At 35.6% G+C, this 17244-nt stretch overlaps 1 protein-coding gene across 2 annotated transcripts in view; it reads right to left on the bottom strand.

The window, feature by feature from the left end:
• The window catches only part of MYOM2 (myomesin 2), a 78163-nt gene that overhangs the window by 22977 nt on the left and 37942 nt on the right, over positions 1-17244 (bottom strand). For both annotated transcript variants that reach the window (XM_017814525.1, XM_017814526.1), the window contains exons 17-26: positions 14737-14911; positions 13258-13379; positions 10964-11151; positions 8359-8485; positions 3983-4161; positions 3699-3813; positions 2955-3111; positions 2747-2853; positions 647-691; positions 45-181 (exon numbers count right to left, since the gene is read on the bottom strand). In XM_017814525.1, coding sequence (XP_017670014.1) covers positions 45-181; positions 647-691; positions 2747-2853; positions 2955-3111; positions 3699-3813; positions 3983-4161; positions 8359-8485; positions 10964-11151; positions 13258-13379; positions 14737-14911 — 1352 coding nt within the window. The remainder of the gene's footprint in view (positions 1-44; positions 182-646; positions 692-2746; positions 2854-2954; positions 3112-3698; positions 3814-3982; positions 4162-8358; positions 8486-10963; positions 11152-13257; positions 13380-14736; positions 14912-17244) is intronic.

Here is a 17244-nt window from a genome sequence, read left to right as displayed (position 1 = left end):
TTTATTAAACGAAATCACATACATAATACTCAATATGTACTTACATCACTGTTTTCAACTTCTTTATCATTAATAACAAATCTGAAGGTAGAATCTGGAGATAAGCTTTCAGCCTGAATCCAGAAGCGAACTTCTCCTTTCTCAAGAACCTCATAAGCTAATTCTGATTTCAGAGGTATTGCTACGGAAAGAAAAGGATCAAAAGTCAATAACACATGAAACCTTGTGAGAAATGGAAATACTGTAGTAAAATACTAGCAACTCCCTTCTATTTATGGATATCAAATAAATCTTATACAGGGAAAGGCACTAATGCAGTATTTGGCTGATTTTTAAATTAATTTCTCAAGAGAGAAAAGAATTTACAGCTTACACATTGTGTAAGGATTTGTCTAGGAACAACCTATATAGTCTATTGTGAAAGTTAAACTTCAAAGACATTTAGGAATGATGATTTTATTCAATTTTAACTAATATTCTTCTAAACAAACTGAAAGATAAGGAAGTAAGTTGTTCCATGAAAAATGCAGCTGCCATAAAAAATGCATTTGCCATTGTCTCAGGAAAAATATTTTTGGAACTCCAGTCATTAGTATGTTATTATATTTCTTCTAGAATACCACACAGATTCAGATCTTCAACTTACTTGGATTCCTTATTTCATAGCTTAATGCCATCAAATGTTCGAGCTCTGAAAATAAGAAAAATATTCATGTTTTAATTTATTCTGAAAAACCCGAAGTATGTCAAATCCACAAAATGCAGTCAAATGAGTGTCAAGGAAGGCACATATCAGCATAAGCAAAGTGTTCTCCTTAATATGTGAAATATCTTATTCTCTTCAGAAAATGATGAGTAAAAAATAAAATTTAGAAAACTTAAAATTCTCATACATGGATTTAGCAAGTCTTCCTATTCCATGCATTTTCAGGCATACTTTCTTATGCAAGAAAATTTAACAAGGGCCAAAACCTACTTTAAACTTAAAAAACAGTAATATAAAAGAAAGATGGGAAACAATAGCTTCTAAGCAGTGTATGAGGTTCCTTTATCTGCTGACTTCCTTTCTCATATTGTCCCTGAAAAGTTTGTTTTACTGTTTTACACAAGATTGAGACATGGGCTAAGTGGGGGATGGGAAACACCTTCAGTGTTCTTAACAAAAAATCCTTCAAAGGTAGAACTGATGGTGACAAGATCTATGGAGACATTTCAAGAGCGATGCTTCAAAATTAAGCCAGAGGGCAGTTCTCATGATAAAATGCATTGGAAAATTAAAAATATTGCAAGTTTATCTTCCTTATGTTGCCGTGGAATTTAGGTGCTGAAAAAAAATCTCCAGAGCAGTTAATTAGGGGTGAGATAAGAAAGGGTTTATTTTGCCAAGGCTAAGATGTTACAAGACGCACGCCGGTCGTGCCTGAGATGTTACATTTTATAATATCATCCATCCAATCCCAGATGTGTCCACCCTTGTGGCCTTTACTCTGGTCCACCCCGGGTCCACCCCCTTAAAATGAGTCTGGGGTGCATTTCGGGACCCTCTGTTCATCCCATCTTCACCATCATCAGAGCACAAAGGTTACATAGTTACCTAATTCTTGACCGTGTTCTGTGGTTTAGGCCCTGATATGCTGTTCTGCCAACAGTCTAGGCCTTGCCTTGACAAAAGACTAAACATTTCTACTGGTTTCAGGAGTAGGATTGATATAGGGAGCATAGAATGGGGTAAGAGGGTTAAGGAATGTGTAAACAAGGGTGCTAGAGAGAAAGGGAAAAGGGAGGGAGTGAGGGATGCTGCTTTTAGAGTCTACTTCCACTACTTATAAAACTTAAAACTATTAGAAAAATAAAAAAACCATTAGGGGCTTAAGGCATCACTTAGAAGAAGCAGATATTGGTGATGACTAAGAGTCCTCAGAAATCATCCAGGTCCTGGAGAACCTTTTGGTTTTGTTTTTTTTGCCTGCACATGGATTTATTCTCAATACCTATTTGGAAAGGGTGGTTTGACAAGTTTCTCACGGTAATAAAAGTCCTGCCTACTGTAAGACTCACACTTAGTCTCATCTCCTCTCCTTAAATGACTTAGAAAGATGGTAAGCAGAGGAATTTTCACACTTAAGGAATTGGGCATAGCAATTACAGCCTGAGGACTGGGAAAGCACCAGAGTAATTTTTATGCTGCGTAAAATAGCAAACTCTCCTCTTTGCTTTTTATGTTAGCACCTCTCAGTGACACAACAAAGTCAGACTCAAGCAAATTCATTGCAACTCCAATGAAACAAAATAGCTACAATGAAATAAAGTAAAACTAATATAAATGTAGGACAAATTATAATTTGACCCAATGTATTCAGATCTTGTTAAAGTATCATTCTTTTTCTCACTAATTTCCTGCATCTCGGTTGTATGAAACTGCATGTAGAGCCCCAAGCCCAACTGAAAGTGTAACAGACATTTACAAACATCATTATAATCCCAGCATAAAGAAAACAATTTTGATTTGGCATATTCTTTATATTAAGAAAAAATATATATTGCCTGAAGTTATCCCAGCTTTCATCATTATGATAATCAGAAAAATATGTAATCTCAGGAAGCCTGTTTTACAGTCTTTTTTGTTTTTCCTTAATGCGTAAGAAAGAATATGAGAGCTGTAGGTTTCTTTTTTTTTTTCTTGGGCATTTTTTAGTGCACTTGAGGTGATACAATGAAGTAAGACTTCAGATTTTAAGGACCTTACCTTTCTCATCCATAACAAAGCTAGATGAAATCCCATCTGTGTCACTAACTGAGATAGAGTAAGTTCCCAAGTCTGATTTATCAGGATTTTTGAAGTACAGCTTAGAACTAAAATCACCAAAAAAGAACATAATTAGTTGGATTTCACATGTTATTGAGCTTTTTAACATGACAAATTTCTAATAATTTGATAGATTGGTATGACTTACTGATTTCCTTCTGTTTCAATCTTAAACTTATCAGAATCATCAATCTCTTCATAAGATTTACCCCATGCAAAATGAGATGCATCTGTAGCTTCTTTACACTCAAAAGCCAGGTAAATATTACCTTCGTCATCCACACCTGAATAGATTTCTTTTGTTCCTGCAAAATAGGAATCAACTCAAAGCCTAAGGCTGCACTTTTCTTTCAAGGTGCAATTCATAAATTACTAAAGTCCATGCAAATTTTGTCCATCTTCTCTAACAGATACTGATTTTATTAACAGGTTTTAAAGCAGGTTTATATCACATTCTGACTCAGTAACATATACTATCAAGTTTCTTACTCTACACACAAAATAAAGAATGCTAAAACTAATAAATGCCTATTGATAAACATATAAATAAGATGTAACTGAATATGAGAAGATATGAAAAATTTAAATAAACCAAATCTATTACTACTCTTGAAGCTTTAATAAATGCTTTGTTCATACTTTTTTCAGTCACAGCAAGCAGCACCTTTGTTAGAACAAAAACTAAAATAACTGATTATCAAATAATCTCTGTAGTAAGTAAAAATTCTTATCACTGTCTTTGTATCTACATGATTTTTTCTTTAAGTTTTAAGGCTAAGATCTTAACTCCTGAAATACTTATCTGTGATAGAATATCTGATCAGATTGATTAAATTCAATTCTAAATATTTTAGCATTTTAGAAGCAGAGGAGATTAAACAGTTCATTTTACCTGGCCGTGCCTCAACAAGCACTGGTTCAGATATCTCAGATGACTTGCCTATCCCAGCATCATTCACTGCACGAACTTTGAAAACGTAGGTATGACCCTCATGTAAATCAGTGACCTTGAACAAGAAAAAGGGCAAAGACAATTTAAAAAACAATCCAAACTATTTTGTTTACTTATATGAAGATGTTAGCAGAAGCCAAAGTTCAAATATATATCTTTTCTGCACTCAATCAGAAGTTTTTAGAACTCAGTTTTGAATTAATAGTAAGTAATGAAAATGTTACCTTAAGATAGCGCTTTGAAGTTGGTTTTTCATTAGCAGTGATCCAGTCTTCTGCATCTACTTCCTTATAGTCCACTAAATATCCAGTTATAGGGCTTTTGCCTTCATAAACAGGAGCTTTCCACAGAAGAACCAGTGATGTATTTCTAACTTCACATATCATGAGATCATAGGCAGGACCTAAGATATTTCAAATATTGGAACTTCACTTAATATAATGAAGTTTTTCAAACTGTTCCTGTAAAGGCCAAAGTGTACCTCTTTAATTTTGAATGTGTTTGCTTTCAAAAATCTCATCCTCTCCAATAAACCCTGGTACACGTGGTATTTAGGTCATTTTTCTCTCACGTCTGTATACAGCAATATCTGCTTTATATAGTGACTGACATTAGTATGCTTAGCTAGATCTCAGTAATTCTATTTTAAGGGAAAGTTAATCATGTGGAAGATCCATGCAGATTAAGATTTTCCAACAAGTAAGAGAGGCTTCTTGTCTGTTATTTAATTCACCATCCCTACATCAAAGATACTTCACTGAGTCTGATTCAGGTTCATAATTTAACATTGGAATTTTATTTTTTTTGTTGCTATACATGAGCTTTGATCTTTCAGAGTAATCCCAAACCCAGTGGCACCAGGGGACTTTAGATCCTCATTCTAAAGTCTCAGGAATTTAGGCTTCTCATTCCATGACAGAAGATTTTTTTTATTATGAGCTGGATAGCTATAGCCAGGAGGAACTTCTCGAGATTATATCTGTTAGGAGAAAAATTTACACCAAAAACATCATGGTGCTCTACAAATGAGAGTTTATACACTTACAGCTACCAGGTTATGTTCTCCCTACTATACTTTCTCTCTCCTTCACTTAACTGTTCTAATGCCATTCAGTTTAACTTATAGTAATTGTTTTTTACTATACTCTCGAAATTTATTTGTGTCAGTAAAAAATATCAAGAGTAAAGGCATAATCACAACAGTTTCCTACCATGTTCAAAACACCCATGATGGAATACTCATATTCGGCCAAATAACATAACTCACTTCTTAGCTTTAGATTTAGAGTAAGGAAAGCTGAAAGGGTTTGAGACTTAGGGATTTTCTCTGTTTTCAAGGTATTACTTTTCCCTACAGCACATCTCACTATTTAAAATAAATTAAAAAAAAAAAAATTAGAAAAGAAAAGAGTGGAAAAACCTTAAAAATAAATCTAACTGCCATTCCAGCCTACATGATGTTAACCAGTGATGAATGAACATAAATTTTGTAAAGGATGATATTCAGTAAATATAAAGGGAAAAAAAAGAAAATATTAGGAAAGTGTTTCTCCAAAGTGGATAAACACATTTCAGAAAAGAAACATTAAATAACTGTTGCAGTTCTTATAAGGATAAATACCATAATTCTCATGGGAAGACTGCAATTTTCAAGGAACCTAAAGCCTTCCCTTGGGGGTCTTTAAGAATCCCAATCTAAATGTCTGTATATACACAGATAATTAAAATTTCCTCTGTCAAATACAGCTGCTAGAAATCTAGACAGTAGAAGGAAAACTGTAATGATGTATGCTCTATTCTGAGGATTCTGAGACCCCAGATATTTCATTTTATTTAAAGTAATATAAAATAATCCATTAATTATCATTGCTAACTCACAGAAACTCACAGAGATACCTAAGACAAGTTCTGCAGAAGGATGAAATAATTATGAACTCTGGGCAAGGAATCCATTACCTATGCTGGAAATCCTGCAAAGGGCTTTGGCCTTTCAAAGGATATCTCCCTTCCATATCAAAAGGTGAAAGACTATTTCGTTGACACTGGGAGTATATTGCAGTCACATTACATTAGTCTTCAGTATCTTTTGTAAGTCAGGGAAGAGATTCAGGCTCTTTCTTGCAGTCTTAAATCTCAATTATTTCTTTTCATTACTTCTAAGACATTGTTTTAAAATGTATTTTAAAAAGCTTGTGAAATATTATAAAAGGTTTGGAGATTTATTTTTAAGGGGAGGGGGTGAGAGCAATGCTGTTTGCTTTTGGTGGTTTTTTTTAAGCAGGAGGAATCCAATAGTGTCCGTTCATCTCATTTAATAATGAGAACAATGTAATCAGCCAAAGATTAAAAAGGTCAGATTGTTCATTATGAAAATGGAAATTTCACTCTCCTTATTTCCTGAAAGTGCCTTTTATTTGATTTCTTTCTCTATCATTTAAAATGAAGGATAATCTTCACTTGCTTACACACTAGGAAATTTCACTAATGTTTTGAAAACACTGTAGAGAGCATAAATCACAGATCCTTTCTTTAAGAAATACAATTGTTCAACTGATGATGCATATATACTAAATATTACAAGATAATATGAAAATGTAATTAACAGAAAGTCAGTTAAGGTCATTAGATTAAACATTTTGCTGCTGACAGCTTTGTCATATCGTTAAATCCATACAGTAAGATTTATGAACTCAGAAGAATTTAGCTATAAAATGTAGAGAATAACTCTCTGACAAACAGTTTTGCAAAAAAGAACCTGGGCATTAAAAAGAATTAAACTTGCAATTTACAAACCAACATAAATTTTATTTAAAGGGCAAATGGAAGAGGATATGTAAGCAGACAAATGAATTGTAGGAGGTGGAATTTCCATGCTCAGCATTAAAAAAAATCTTCATTTGAAATAGTGTCTCTAGTTTTTGCGCTGCCATTCAAGAAATAAATGAACCAACTAGAAAAAGTTAGAAGAAGAGCAAAAAAATTGTTTATTTAGCAAAAGGAATACATACTTTATGGAGAAGGCTGCAGAAAGAAAGATTCAGGAATATTAAAGAAACACATAAACTGTAAGCATAGTAATATTAGGAACAGATCTTGTCTAAAGAATCTGGACCTTCTCATGAGAAATCTTAAGGGTGGATTAGACAAGCCTCTGTCAATGAGATAGGTATAACTGACCTGCAAGTGGGCAAGCAGCTGATTTAGACAACATTTGAGAGTTTGTCCTCGTAAACAATTCCATGACCTTACTGAATTTTTTTCTCATTCCAGGTAAGAATTACGTTTTACATATAGCAAAGAAAAGAAAACTGAAACTTCCCTGCCAGCTTATGACACCTCACTAATCATTTTGATAGTCTTACAAATCCAGATTTACAGGATGTGTGGCTTTTTAATTTACCGAGAAAAAAACCGTGTGAACATTTAGGCACAGAACAGATGCTTGTAGGTGTCAAATAGCTCCTGATGACATAAACAGGTATTAGAATGGATCTTTAATTGCACACAAAAGCTCAATGTCATAAGTAGAATTTGATATAACAATACAGTAGTATTTTACAGCATTTGGGGGAAGAAAAGGTAGAAATGTTTTAAAGTGGTAGGTGCCTGTGTTTTCATTATGGACTGTACTTGTAACACACTTTTTTAAAGCAAATTAGTCCAGACATCAGGTCTAGACTAACATTCAGCAAATGTGTTGCTCAGCATGAGTGAGGGTGTTACAGTGTTATAAAATAAGCAGAATAGGCCTTCAAAAACCCTTTCATAGCTTATTTAAGCATTGCTGAGGTGGACTAATTCCTTAGATGTCTAACATGTAGGCACAATTTATATCCTTACATGAGGTAGATTACAGTTGAACTTCATTTTCGTGGGACTCCCAAATTTACAATAGTTAGCATTGCAATTGACAGTCTTCAGCTCTGTCCACACTGCTAAACTACAGACAACTTAAACACAGGTTTTGAGCACTAGCATATAGTCATGCCTACTGTATGTTTGTTAGCCATTTGTTCTAACACGTGGCTAATAATAGTCTCTCAGGTAACACCTAGGTACAATCTAGGGCAAACAAACTTATGTGGACACACTAGTTGAGACTGGGAGACATTAGCTATGCTACTTGTCCCTATGTCAAGAAACAGGCCCCTTTTATGTGTTATTTATGACTAAAAACTAATATAGTTTTGGAGTCTGAAACTCCAGGAATATTCTGAACTGCATTTATGGAGCAGAGATGCCTATATATTGTACAGGTGGTGAGTGTGAAGTGGAGCTTGTAGGGCTTGAAGAGCTGATAGAGATGACAACACAGATTAAATGCTCAAGACTTTCTGCTCTGAGCTGATGTGGGCAGTGAAAGAAAGGGACAGTCAGCAAGGTGAGTAAAGGTCAGCTATTTCCCAGGAGGTTCAGTGTCATCAGTGGGGATGTAGAGGTAGCTTTCAGCAGGAGATCTCAAAAGCAGGGGCAGTCTCAAGAGGTAATATGGAAGAAATTAAGCAAAAGACATCCAGCAGAGTTTGGCTGGAACATTACACTAGCTGTGTTTTCAGGAGTTTATATTGCATTGAGATTCATGAAGAACTAATAGACTTACCAGGTTCTGGCATAGTCCAGGCTTTGCACTTAAAATGCTCACTGGGATCTGAATGTTGACCTATTCCAACCAGATTTGCAGCAGCAACTTTGAATTCATAGAAGGCATCTTCTGTCAAATCCTCTACCTTTTTTATTTTGAGAAAACAATTCAATATATCAAAAGTCATGGCTTATATTCATTTAATAAATACTTGAAAATAAGCATTGATTAATTAACTATTAGGCCTCACTGCTGTGCTGGAGGATCTAATTTGAAGATTTTACTCTTAAACCAAACACACTGCAGAGTTCTATATTATACGTTCATGTTTTGGTGACATTATCCTAGGAAGAACAGCATTCATATATTGGCATAAAAGGCTGTCAAAGGTTAGAGTAAAGGTCCAGGGAGCCCAATCAATGAATGACCACTAGCAGATACTTATGGGTGAGTGTTCTAAGGTGAAATACCTTCTTACATTGCGTATGAATGGCTATTCATAGACCATTCACTTAAGCAAGAGTCAAAATAGGGTTTTGGTTTAAAGAGGTTGCAGTGGACTGACCAAGGAAGAAAGGAAACCAACAGGAAATTTAAAGTAAAAACAATCCAGTTATTTCCATACTGTGCTGATATAACTCTGGGAAAGAGCCCCTCAGTAATTTCTTTCTGGCTTGTATGCATCTTGTTCCTAATGTTACCTACCATTACAAAGTGAGAAAGTAAGCCCTGGAAATAGGATGAGCAGAATCCATGTCAGTCCTCTGCAAACATCCCTGGTAAATTAATCCTGGCTTATCTAATGAGCCCATCCCCACATCAGCATCTCAGGTTTTGAGATCAAAGTAGAGGACTAAAAGGCATGAATGTCTTGATACCCTGAGCACCTCATGGTAGCAGCCTTCTTTCTTCCAGACCACCTAAACACAAAAATCCAAGTCTTCTACACCTCGTTCCTCTGCATAATTTTCCCACTTACATTTAATCATATGTCTCAAGAGAAGCAGGCAGCTGAGGGTAGAATTTCTACTGGAGATAGCAAAGAGTTTTAGGTTTTCATTAATAAATAAACTATAGCTAGATTCTCTGCGAAAATGTGAGCTAAAAAAGGATTTTGGTGTAATTTTTTTTAATGGTAAAAAACATGTGATGGGATGGTAACAAACATATGATGCAGTAGCATCAAATACAAGACCAAAGTTAAGAGGGTAAAATAGAAAGGTCAGGCACTAAAATAATTTAGATGTAATTTCCTGAAGCCAGCGTGTTATATATGTGACCCACAAGACAGAATAACAGCTCAGCCTGTAAAAATTATTTTGAAATACCAGGTTATTAAGGGAAAGAATATTTGTGGGGTTCCCTTGGAATTATTTAATCAGAGAAGGTTAAACCTTTAGTGATTTCCCGGTGCTGCACTCCATATCTTGGGGCATTCTCTGCTTGCAGTATGTCATAAAATATTTTGTGCTACTAAAAGCTGTCTTGGTTTTATTTCCCCATCAGTATTTCAGATTCCAGTCATTCAAACTAATATACGAAGAGACACCTTCAGGCACAAATACAGTTACTGTCAGGACTGACACTTAAATATCCAATTAAACTCTGAATGGTGGCCCCTACTTTACATTACTCATTTGTTTACAAATGCATTAAAACTAAAAATAACTTGAAAGCATTGCTTAGTATTGGCCTTTGATGCCTATCCTATGCTCCGTTTTTCATTTCTCAACACTCCTGCTCCATCTGCTATGTCAGAGATGGCAGTTATAAAACCAGGCACAAGCACACATACACCTGAGTATTGCCAACTGCCTTCTGTGCATAAAACCTCCTTCCTCAGCTCATCTGCAACATTATTTTCTACTTTAGTGTCAAACAACAGTAAGATTTACTTCTGCCCTGAGGTTTACAGGAAGGTTGCTGACTTGCAGAAATAAAATTTTAAGTATTTATGAATAAAATCTCATTGTTTAACTTAATTTAACAAGCATCAGATTGATCAATTCCTTGCTACATCCTATCTCCCTAACTTTTTCTCAAGGAAGTTCACATCCAAATCTTCCTTTTTTAAGAAACATTTAATACACTGTAAGTGCAACAAGAAGTAATTTATTTCAAAACTGGTGCTCTGCAAAGGAGAAGAGGAGATATAAAGTTAGGTTCATTAATATACATCTTTTTTCAGCTGAAGGCAGATTTTCAGAGTAAGAACAGGGACAGTTATATTTTTTCTCAACCCAACTCCATTTCATTTACATCTCTAGTTCTACAGACAGCACAGTCATTGGTCCTGATAAACACTTCCATCCTTTCTCTGCGTGTCATTACAGTGGTGCTACATATAGTGATCATTAATGAAAATAGTCTGTGAAGCATTTTATAGCTCATCTCTTCCCTTGTGAAGAATGTGCTTCATGCTTTTCCCTCAAAAATTTTCTCATTTGAATGGCCTTATGTGTCTCAGAATTTCATAGCAGGGGATGGCATTGATTCTCTACTCCAGTTGCACTCCATATGGTGCCTAGTTTTGTTGTAGTATTTAAAGAACTTCTGTGTAAAAAAACCCCCAAAGAAACAGTATAAATCAACTCCAAAAACATAAGGACTAAAAAATACCAACCGTATAAATTGTCTGAGTAATAAGGGAAGAATTGACTTCATGCCAGTTTTGATGGTTAGCTTCCCGTTTATCCATATAATAACCAAGGATTGGTGAACCTCCACTGTATGTTGGTGCTTTCCAACCAAGGGTCATTGAATGACCATCACAGTTCAGAAGTGTGATACCATGAGGATATGATGGACAAGCTATAAGGAAATAAGCAACCTGAGTTAGGACAGAGTCTAAAACACTGCAGTGTAGAACTTGTTTAGCATTTTTGGTATTGATTCTGTTTTCTGCAGCATACTGCTGTCAGCTGCATGCTGGTAGCAAAGCAGCTGTAAAGTTGCTAATCAGCATTCATTTTATCACCAGATATAAATGTGAAAGCTTTTGAAACATCTGACTAATGTTCTGCCCTCTCAGGAGATAGCAAGAAGGAATAGATGATCTTTGGTATTGAAATCATAATGACAACAAGTCTCTCCAGACCAAATATTATGCTAGTAGATGGAAAAGGATCAGAAGGTCTTTTCCTGCTAAGAAACAAATAAGCCACTCAAGTACTTCTGGAACACAGTAAAAATCATCCAATAACAAAAAAAAAGGGTATGAACTTGAAAGAAATTAAGTCATAGGACTGACTATGGCCCTCATGGTTTTCCTCTCCTATCCTGATATTATATGCTTTCTTCAGACTTGTCCTATAAGGAATAGCAAATATTTAGACTTCCAGTAACTTAACTTACATTGAGAGAGAAAAGCAATTTCCTTCATGAGTTTACCTGCATGGATTTTCTCCCATCTGTATCACAAGCAGAAGTGTCATAAAATCATCTTCCTAGAGATGAAGAAAACTCTTTTTCTGGGCCTTTTATTCCCCTACTACTAGCAAGCACCCCTTCTAGCAAGCAGTTTTGGATTTGCCATCCATGCTTGAAAGTTTGCCCAAAGACACCCCTTTCTTGACATTGATGTGCTGCTGTCTGTGCAGGCTAAGCACCCGGCCCTAAAGCTCATATGATATTTTCAGTTGAATTACCAGTATAACTTGAGAGAATGTAAGCTACCTCATTCAGAAAAGAGTTCCTGATCTTGTAGCTACACTAGTGATCAGCATAAAAACAGAGAGTAATCAGCAGAACTGGCCTTTTGCTAATTTTTTTTCTGACAGGCCTTCTCAAAGGCCATGAACTGTGGACTTTGCATTTATTGCCATTTCTTCGTAAATAAGAATGAACAGAGCAAACTCCTATAAATGCCCTTAAAATAATACTACAGAAAGATTCTAGCCATGTAAGTCACCTATAAATAGTCCAGCTAAATTCCTGTTAAGGTTACCAAAATGGACAAAAGCCATCCACATCCTGTAAGGGTGTGTAAGATCCATGTGCTCTGTGTTTGGTGACATACCCCATGCAACCCTTATCTTCAAAACAAAACAGTGACAAATAGGTGCAAGTGCATTTACAGCATAGTGGTGATAGGTGTACAAGTGTTCATGCACCACCTACCCATATGAGACACACTTCGTTCTAAAACAATCAAATAGAGTAACTTTGTCAGCAACATCCAAATTTATCAGCCATTTATCCAAATTTATTAGCCATTCTGAATTATAAATCTTCTAAAGGTTTATTTCTGACAAGTCTGTCTATTGGTCTTCTCCAAGAGGCAGAGGCCACTCAGCCGGGAAAAAGGTGTTCTATTTTAAATTTTTCAGTATGAAATTGAAACTGTACAGAAATAAAAATTGGACTATAGTAGCCCAGATCTGTGTGCTTTTTTCTCTAACTAATTATCCAGCCTTTCACTCGACAGGTATCATTCCCATTGAAGGTTGCACAGTTGATCTTACACAGAAATTTTATTTATAAATACATTGTGCTCCAAACTGGAGCAGACAAAGAGAATTTTCTGTTTGGTTCAGCCACACAGTAATAAAGTTTGCCAAGACTTTTCTAAATGGAGCAATGTTTTGCACTACTTCAAGTCACTCAGAAACTATTTGTCTAATTTAATCAAAATTTAAGTTTCTTTGATACAGCCTATGAGTAGAAGGCAACCTGTTTATTACAGTGCATCTTGCCCAATATTTCTAACAGGCATTATGAATAGCTTTTTTTATAAAAGAATTTTATACAGCATTTTCTTTAGAATAGCCACATGCCAGAACACAGACATCATTAAGCAGATGTGTTGGATTGTTGCATGATATACTATTACAGCAAATCAGACCAAAGGACATGATTGCTGAAAATATGTGATTCATTCAAGAAACAAGAAGCTGAGTTGCACAGAATCACACTTACTAAGGGCTGCCTGTACTGTTACAGCCTCTGACTCCTGTGAGTTTTCACTCAATCCTACAGCATTTGCAGCCTTCACACGGAAGATGTACTGCTCTCCAGTCTCCAAACCATGAACAACAAACCTGGGTTAAAAAAATAGCATTCCATATTATTATTTTACAGGAAACATTCTGTGCTGTAAGATGAAATTGTTGTAACATTTAAAAAGCTCAATTTCATGAGTGCTTCACAAAGGAAAATATTTCCATGAGGGAAACTGTAATACAATGACATGCTGTTGTACAATAAAATAGAATGGGACACTGGAAGGAAAGTCACTCGTTAGTTTGCTAATGCTGATCTAGCAAGTAAAGTCAGATAAAATATAATATATTCCCCCTGAACTTTGACTTGCTAAATTCTAATCTATTCTGGGAAGGGACTGTATTTTTCACTGTACTTTTGTAGTCATTATCCAAAACAGGTTTTAGTTTTGATCTGAGGTTCTAGGTAATTATTGTACTGGATAGAAAAGTCAGAACTATCCTATTGTAGAGTATGCTCATGTATGAACAAATAAATGCTTTTTGTTGTTTTTATTCTGTCCCAATCCCTTTGACCAAGAATTAGTCTCTACTTTTTCTTTGATCAAATTCCTTGACTACTTGAAAAAAGGATTCAGCAGAATACAAAGTCACTCAAAACCAATTAATAACTGAAAAAAATACACTAAACAACATGATATGCGTGTTATAGAAAATACAATCTACACATCTAAACTTTGCATTTGGCGAGTGATTCCAATAAAAGTAAGCATGATTGTCACAGAGGAAATTAATTAAAGAATCCCATAATGAAGTGTGATATTTTCGGGAGGGAGTCAGAAATCATTAGAAATACAGACAGGACTAGTGTCATGACAAGGGAACTAGGGAGAGGGGCTGCCATCCTTTATCCACAGATGTAGCAGATCAGGGAGCTCTGACATTTCTGGAATGGGACACCCAGATTTCCTGCACAGTGGTGTGAGCAGCCGAAGCATTTTTCCCACCATATTTATAGCAGAAATGGCCTGACCTTTTGCCCTTTTGTCCATGAACTATGATAAAACTTTTGACTTTTCTCTCCTTCTCATATTTATGTGAATCAGGTGTGTTTACCCAACAACATAATTTATACTTTAAGAAAGGTATTTATTTTATGCTTACTCATGTCCAAGACACTCAGAATCATGTCTCTAGAACTTGCTTTTATAACACAAAGTCATGGGGGGGAAAAAAAGGATGCTTCTTTTTGGAGGAAAAAAAAAGGGAGGTGGGACAAAGTCTGCCATCTGCCCTGCAGTTTGGAAAACTTAGCTCTAAGAGTCTGCAGACTGTTTTTCTTCACAGTCATTCAGTATTCTCCTTCCATTATAACACCATGGCTTAGCATGTAAATTGACTTAAAACTATCCTATATTTTTCAAACCTCCCAAAAATACAGATATATTGTTAATACCTGTTATATTTAATAGGTTTATGGTTACTAGGTTCCCAGTGATTTGATCCCACGACAGAATAGTCAATGTAGTAGCCATATAAATCTTCTTCATGTTTTGGTTTATCCCATTGAACTACAACTGATGTCTTTGTATTCCTTGTGGCCACCACCTGACCAGGTGCAGACGAAACAACTAGGAAAAAAGAGAGAAAACGTACACTATTAGGAAACGCATAAAGACTAAAGTAATTTGAGCTAGATGAAACACTGTATACTTTGATCATATTTAATCACTAGACCTGTGACTTCTACCAGGTTATTATCATTATATGATACATATTTTAGTGTATTTCTTTCACTCTAAGTCTGCCTCATACTCTAAGATATGAGGCTCCTTACCAATCTGATTTTATATAGATTTTCTGAGAAGTCAATTGTAGGAGAACATATTTCCAAATATTGGTGTGGATGAAGGCATTCAGATATGAAAATGATAACTCTCAAAATTCCTCTCTCAAATGTACTCTCTCAAATAAGAGGTTGGTGAACAACTCATGTCCCTGTAGCACTACTGCATTAGTAAGACATGCACATAAACTATAAATATATCATGAGTGTTAAGAAATGCTCCCTTCCAGTCAACTAATGACATTACCAATTTAGAAAATATGGGCTTTTTAGGACAACTTTAGCATATATTTGAATGCAAAGGCTTTAGCTAAACATATCACAGAGAGTGGGATTACCACCAACACTAAACTGGATTGTCAGTCATGGATTTGCCCAAGTCTTGAAAACCTCTGACAATTGAGATTTCACAGCTTCCCTGCACAATTTCTTCCATCACTTCACTCTTGCACTTCTTTCATTGAAAGAGTATGTCCAGTGTAACAATTTTTGGCTGTTGCCCGTTTCTTTTGTCATCTGGCATTGCTGAGAACAGTTTGGCACCATTATCTTTGTAAGTCACCAAACTAAACAAGCCCAGGTACCTCCACCTCTCTTCAGAGGTCTCGATCTCTAAGTCCCTGGTCATCTTGGTTGCTATTTAGAGGACTTCTCCAGCTCCTCCATAACCATCCCTCTAGAATAAGGAAGCCAAAACTGGAACCAATACTCCAGGACCAACCTCAGCAGCACCAAGCAGAAGTGGATAAAGCTTCCTTTGATCTGTTGACTACAGTTCTCCCAAGGTAGCAGAGTACACATTTCACTTTACAAGCAATGAAAGTTCATTGTTGGTTTATATTATCTAAACACCTTAACATGCATAAATAGAATCAGACATATTGAGATCGAAATAGAAAAAAAGATCTTGGTAAGAACCAACACACAGTCTGTACACTATGAAATATCTATCTGAGCTTTCATAATGTAAGAAACTAAGGCAATGTCTCAGCCTAGCATGACAGGTTAAGAAAGTCATCCACTACTTGCCTATTTAAAGCATTTTAGTTTTCTCAGACTGATATATTGCAGAGAACTAGAAGCAGCATGAAATGAAAGGCAGCAATTTTTTCCACTTAGTCCTTCAATATTAAAATAAAAATTAATACTTACAGACTAACGTACTTTATGCAATAAATCTGTAAGATCAAATGGATTCAGTTTTAGATAAACATCCCTCCATTTAGGTCTTTAAGTGTTAGTGTCTAAAAGTACATGTTCTTAAGCTGCCATTATAGTCCAAGACCTAGGGCTTAATTCAGTTACCTAAACAAAATCACTTAGAGCCATTTTAGACCATCTGACACTTCTTCATTGAGCTGTTTTATATGACTCAGGAGATAATACCTACAGTCCTCTGAAATGGTAAACTGAAACCATTTGCAGAGGTACTAGATGTCTTCTTAGTAGTCAAACTGAGCCTCTGCTCAGTGCTTGGTAGAGTCCTGAAAACAATTCATCTCACCCCGATGCAGACACTCCACAGCTGGGTACTACGGGGCAACTTATGGTCACATCAACCAACTTATTTTCCAGGCTCCAATTGCCACAGCGAGAGCAGAGGCACCTAGTGGACCTGTAGATACCTACATGGAAGCACCTAAATTTAGATTTTAATCTCAGACTGAATAGTCTTTTACCACTCAATTCAGTTGCATAATTTTAAACATCATTTTGGATGGCCTAAGATACCCAATCCATTCCCTAAGTTCTGCTCATAAGCTACCCATAATTGCTATGTAATTATTGCCACCCCATGAAGTTGTCTCAGCTACTCTCAAGAATATCAAATAACACTACATGAAGGCAACTAAAAGGAGCTATGTGTTTCTGACATATTTTAGCTCAGATGCTAAAGTTCATCTCTGAAAATACTCCTGCAGATTATCTTTAAAACAGAATCTTCTGCTTTATGCTTTATTTAAAGCTGTAATTTATTCAGAATGATTTGCATTAATCCCTAAGGGATATCCTATTTTATGTACTAAGTGAAATAAATGCAGTGGGTTTTTTGCTACCTTGGGAAATATTGAATGTTATATGCATTAATGAGACATCAAATCAAGAATGTATAAAAGC

The sequence above is a fragment of the Lepidothrix coronata genome, unplaced genomic scaffold (genome assembly GCF_001604755.1).
Source record: "Lepidothrix coronata isolate B3197 unplaced genomic scaffold, Lepidothrix_coronata-1.0 Scaffold45, whole genome shotgun sequence".
Classification (NCBI taxonomy): Eukaryota; Metazoa; Chordata; class Aves; order Passeriformes; family Pipridae; genus Lepidothrix; species Lepidothrix coronata.
This window is presented reverse-complemented; position numbering and strand designations above follow the sequence as displayed.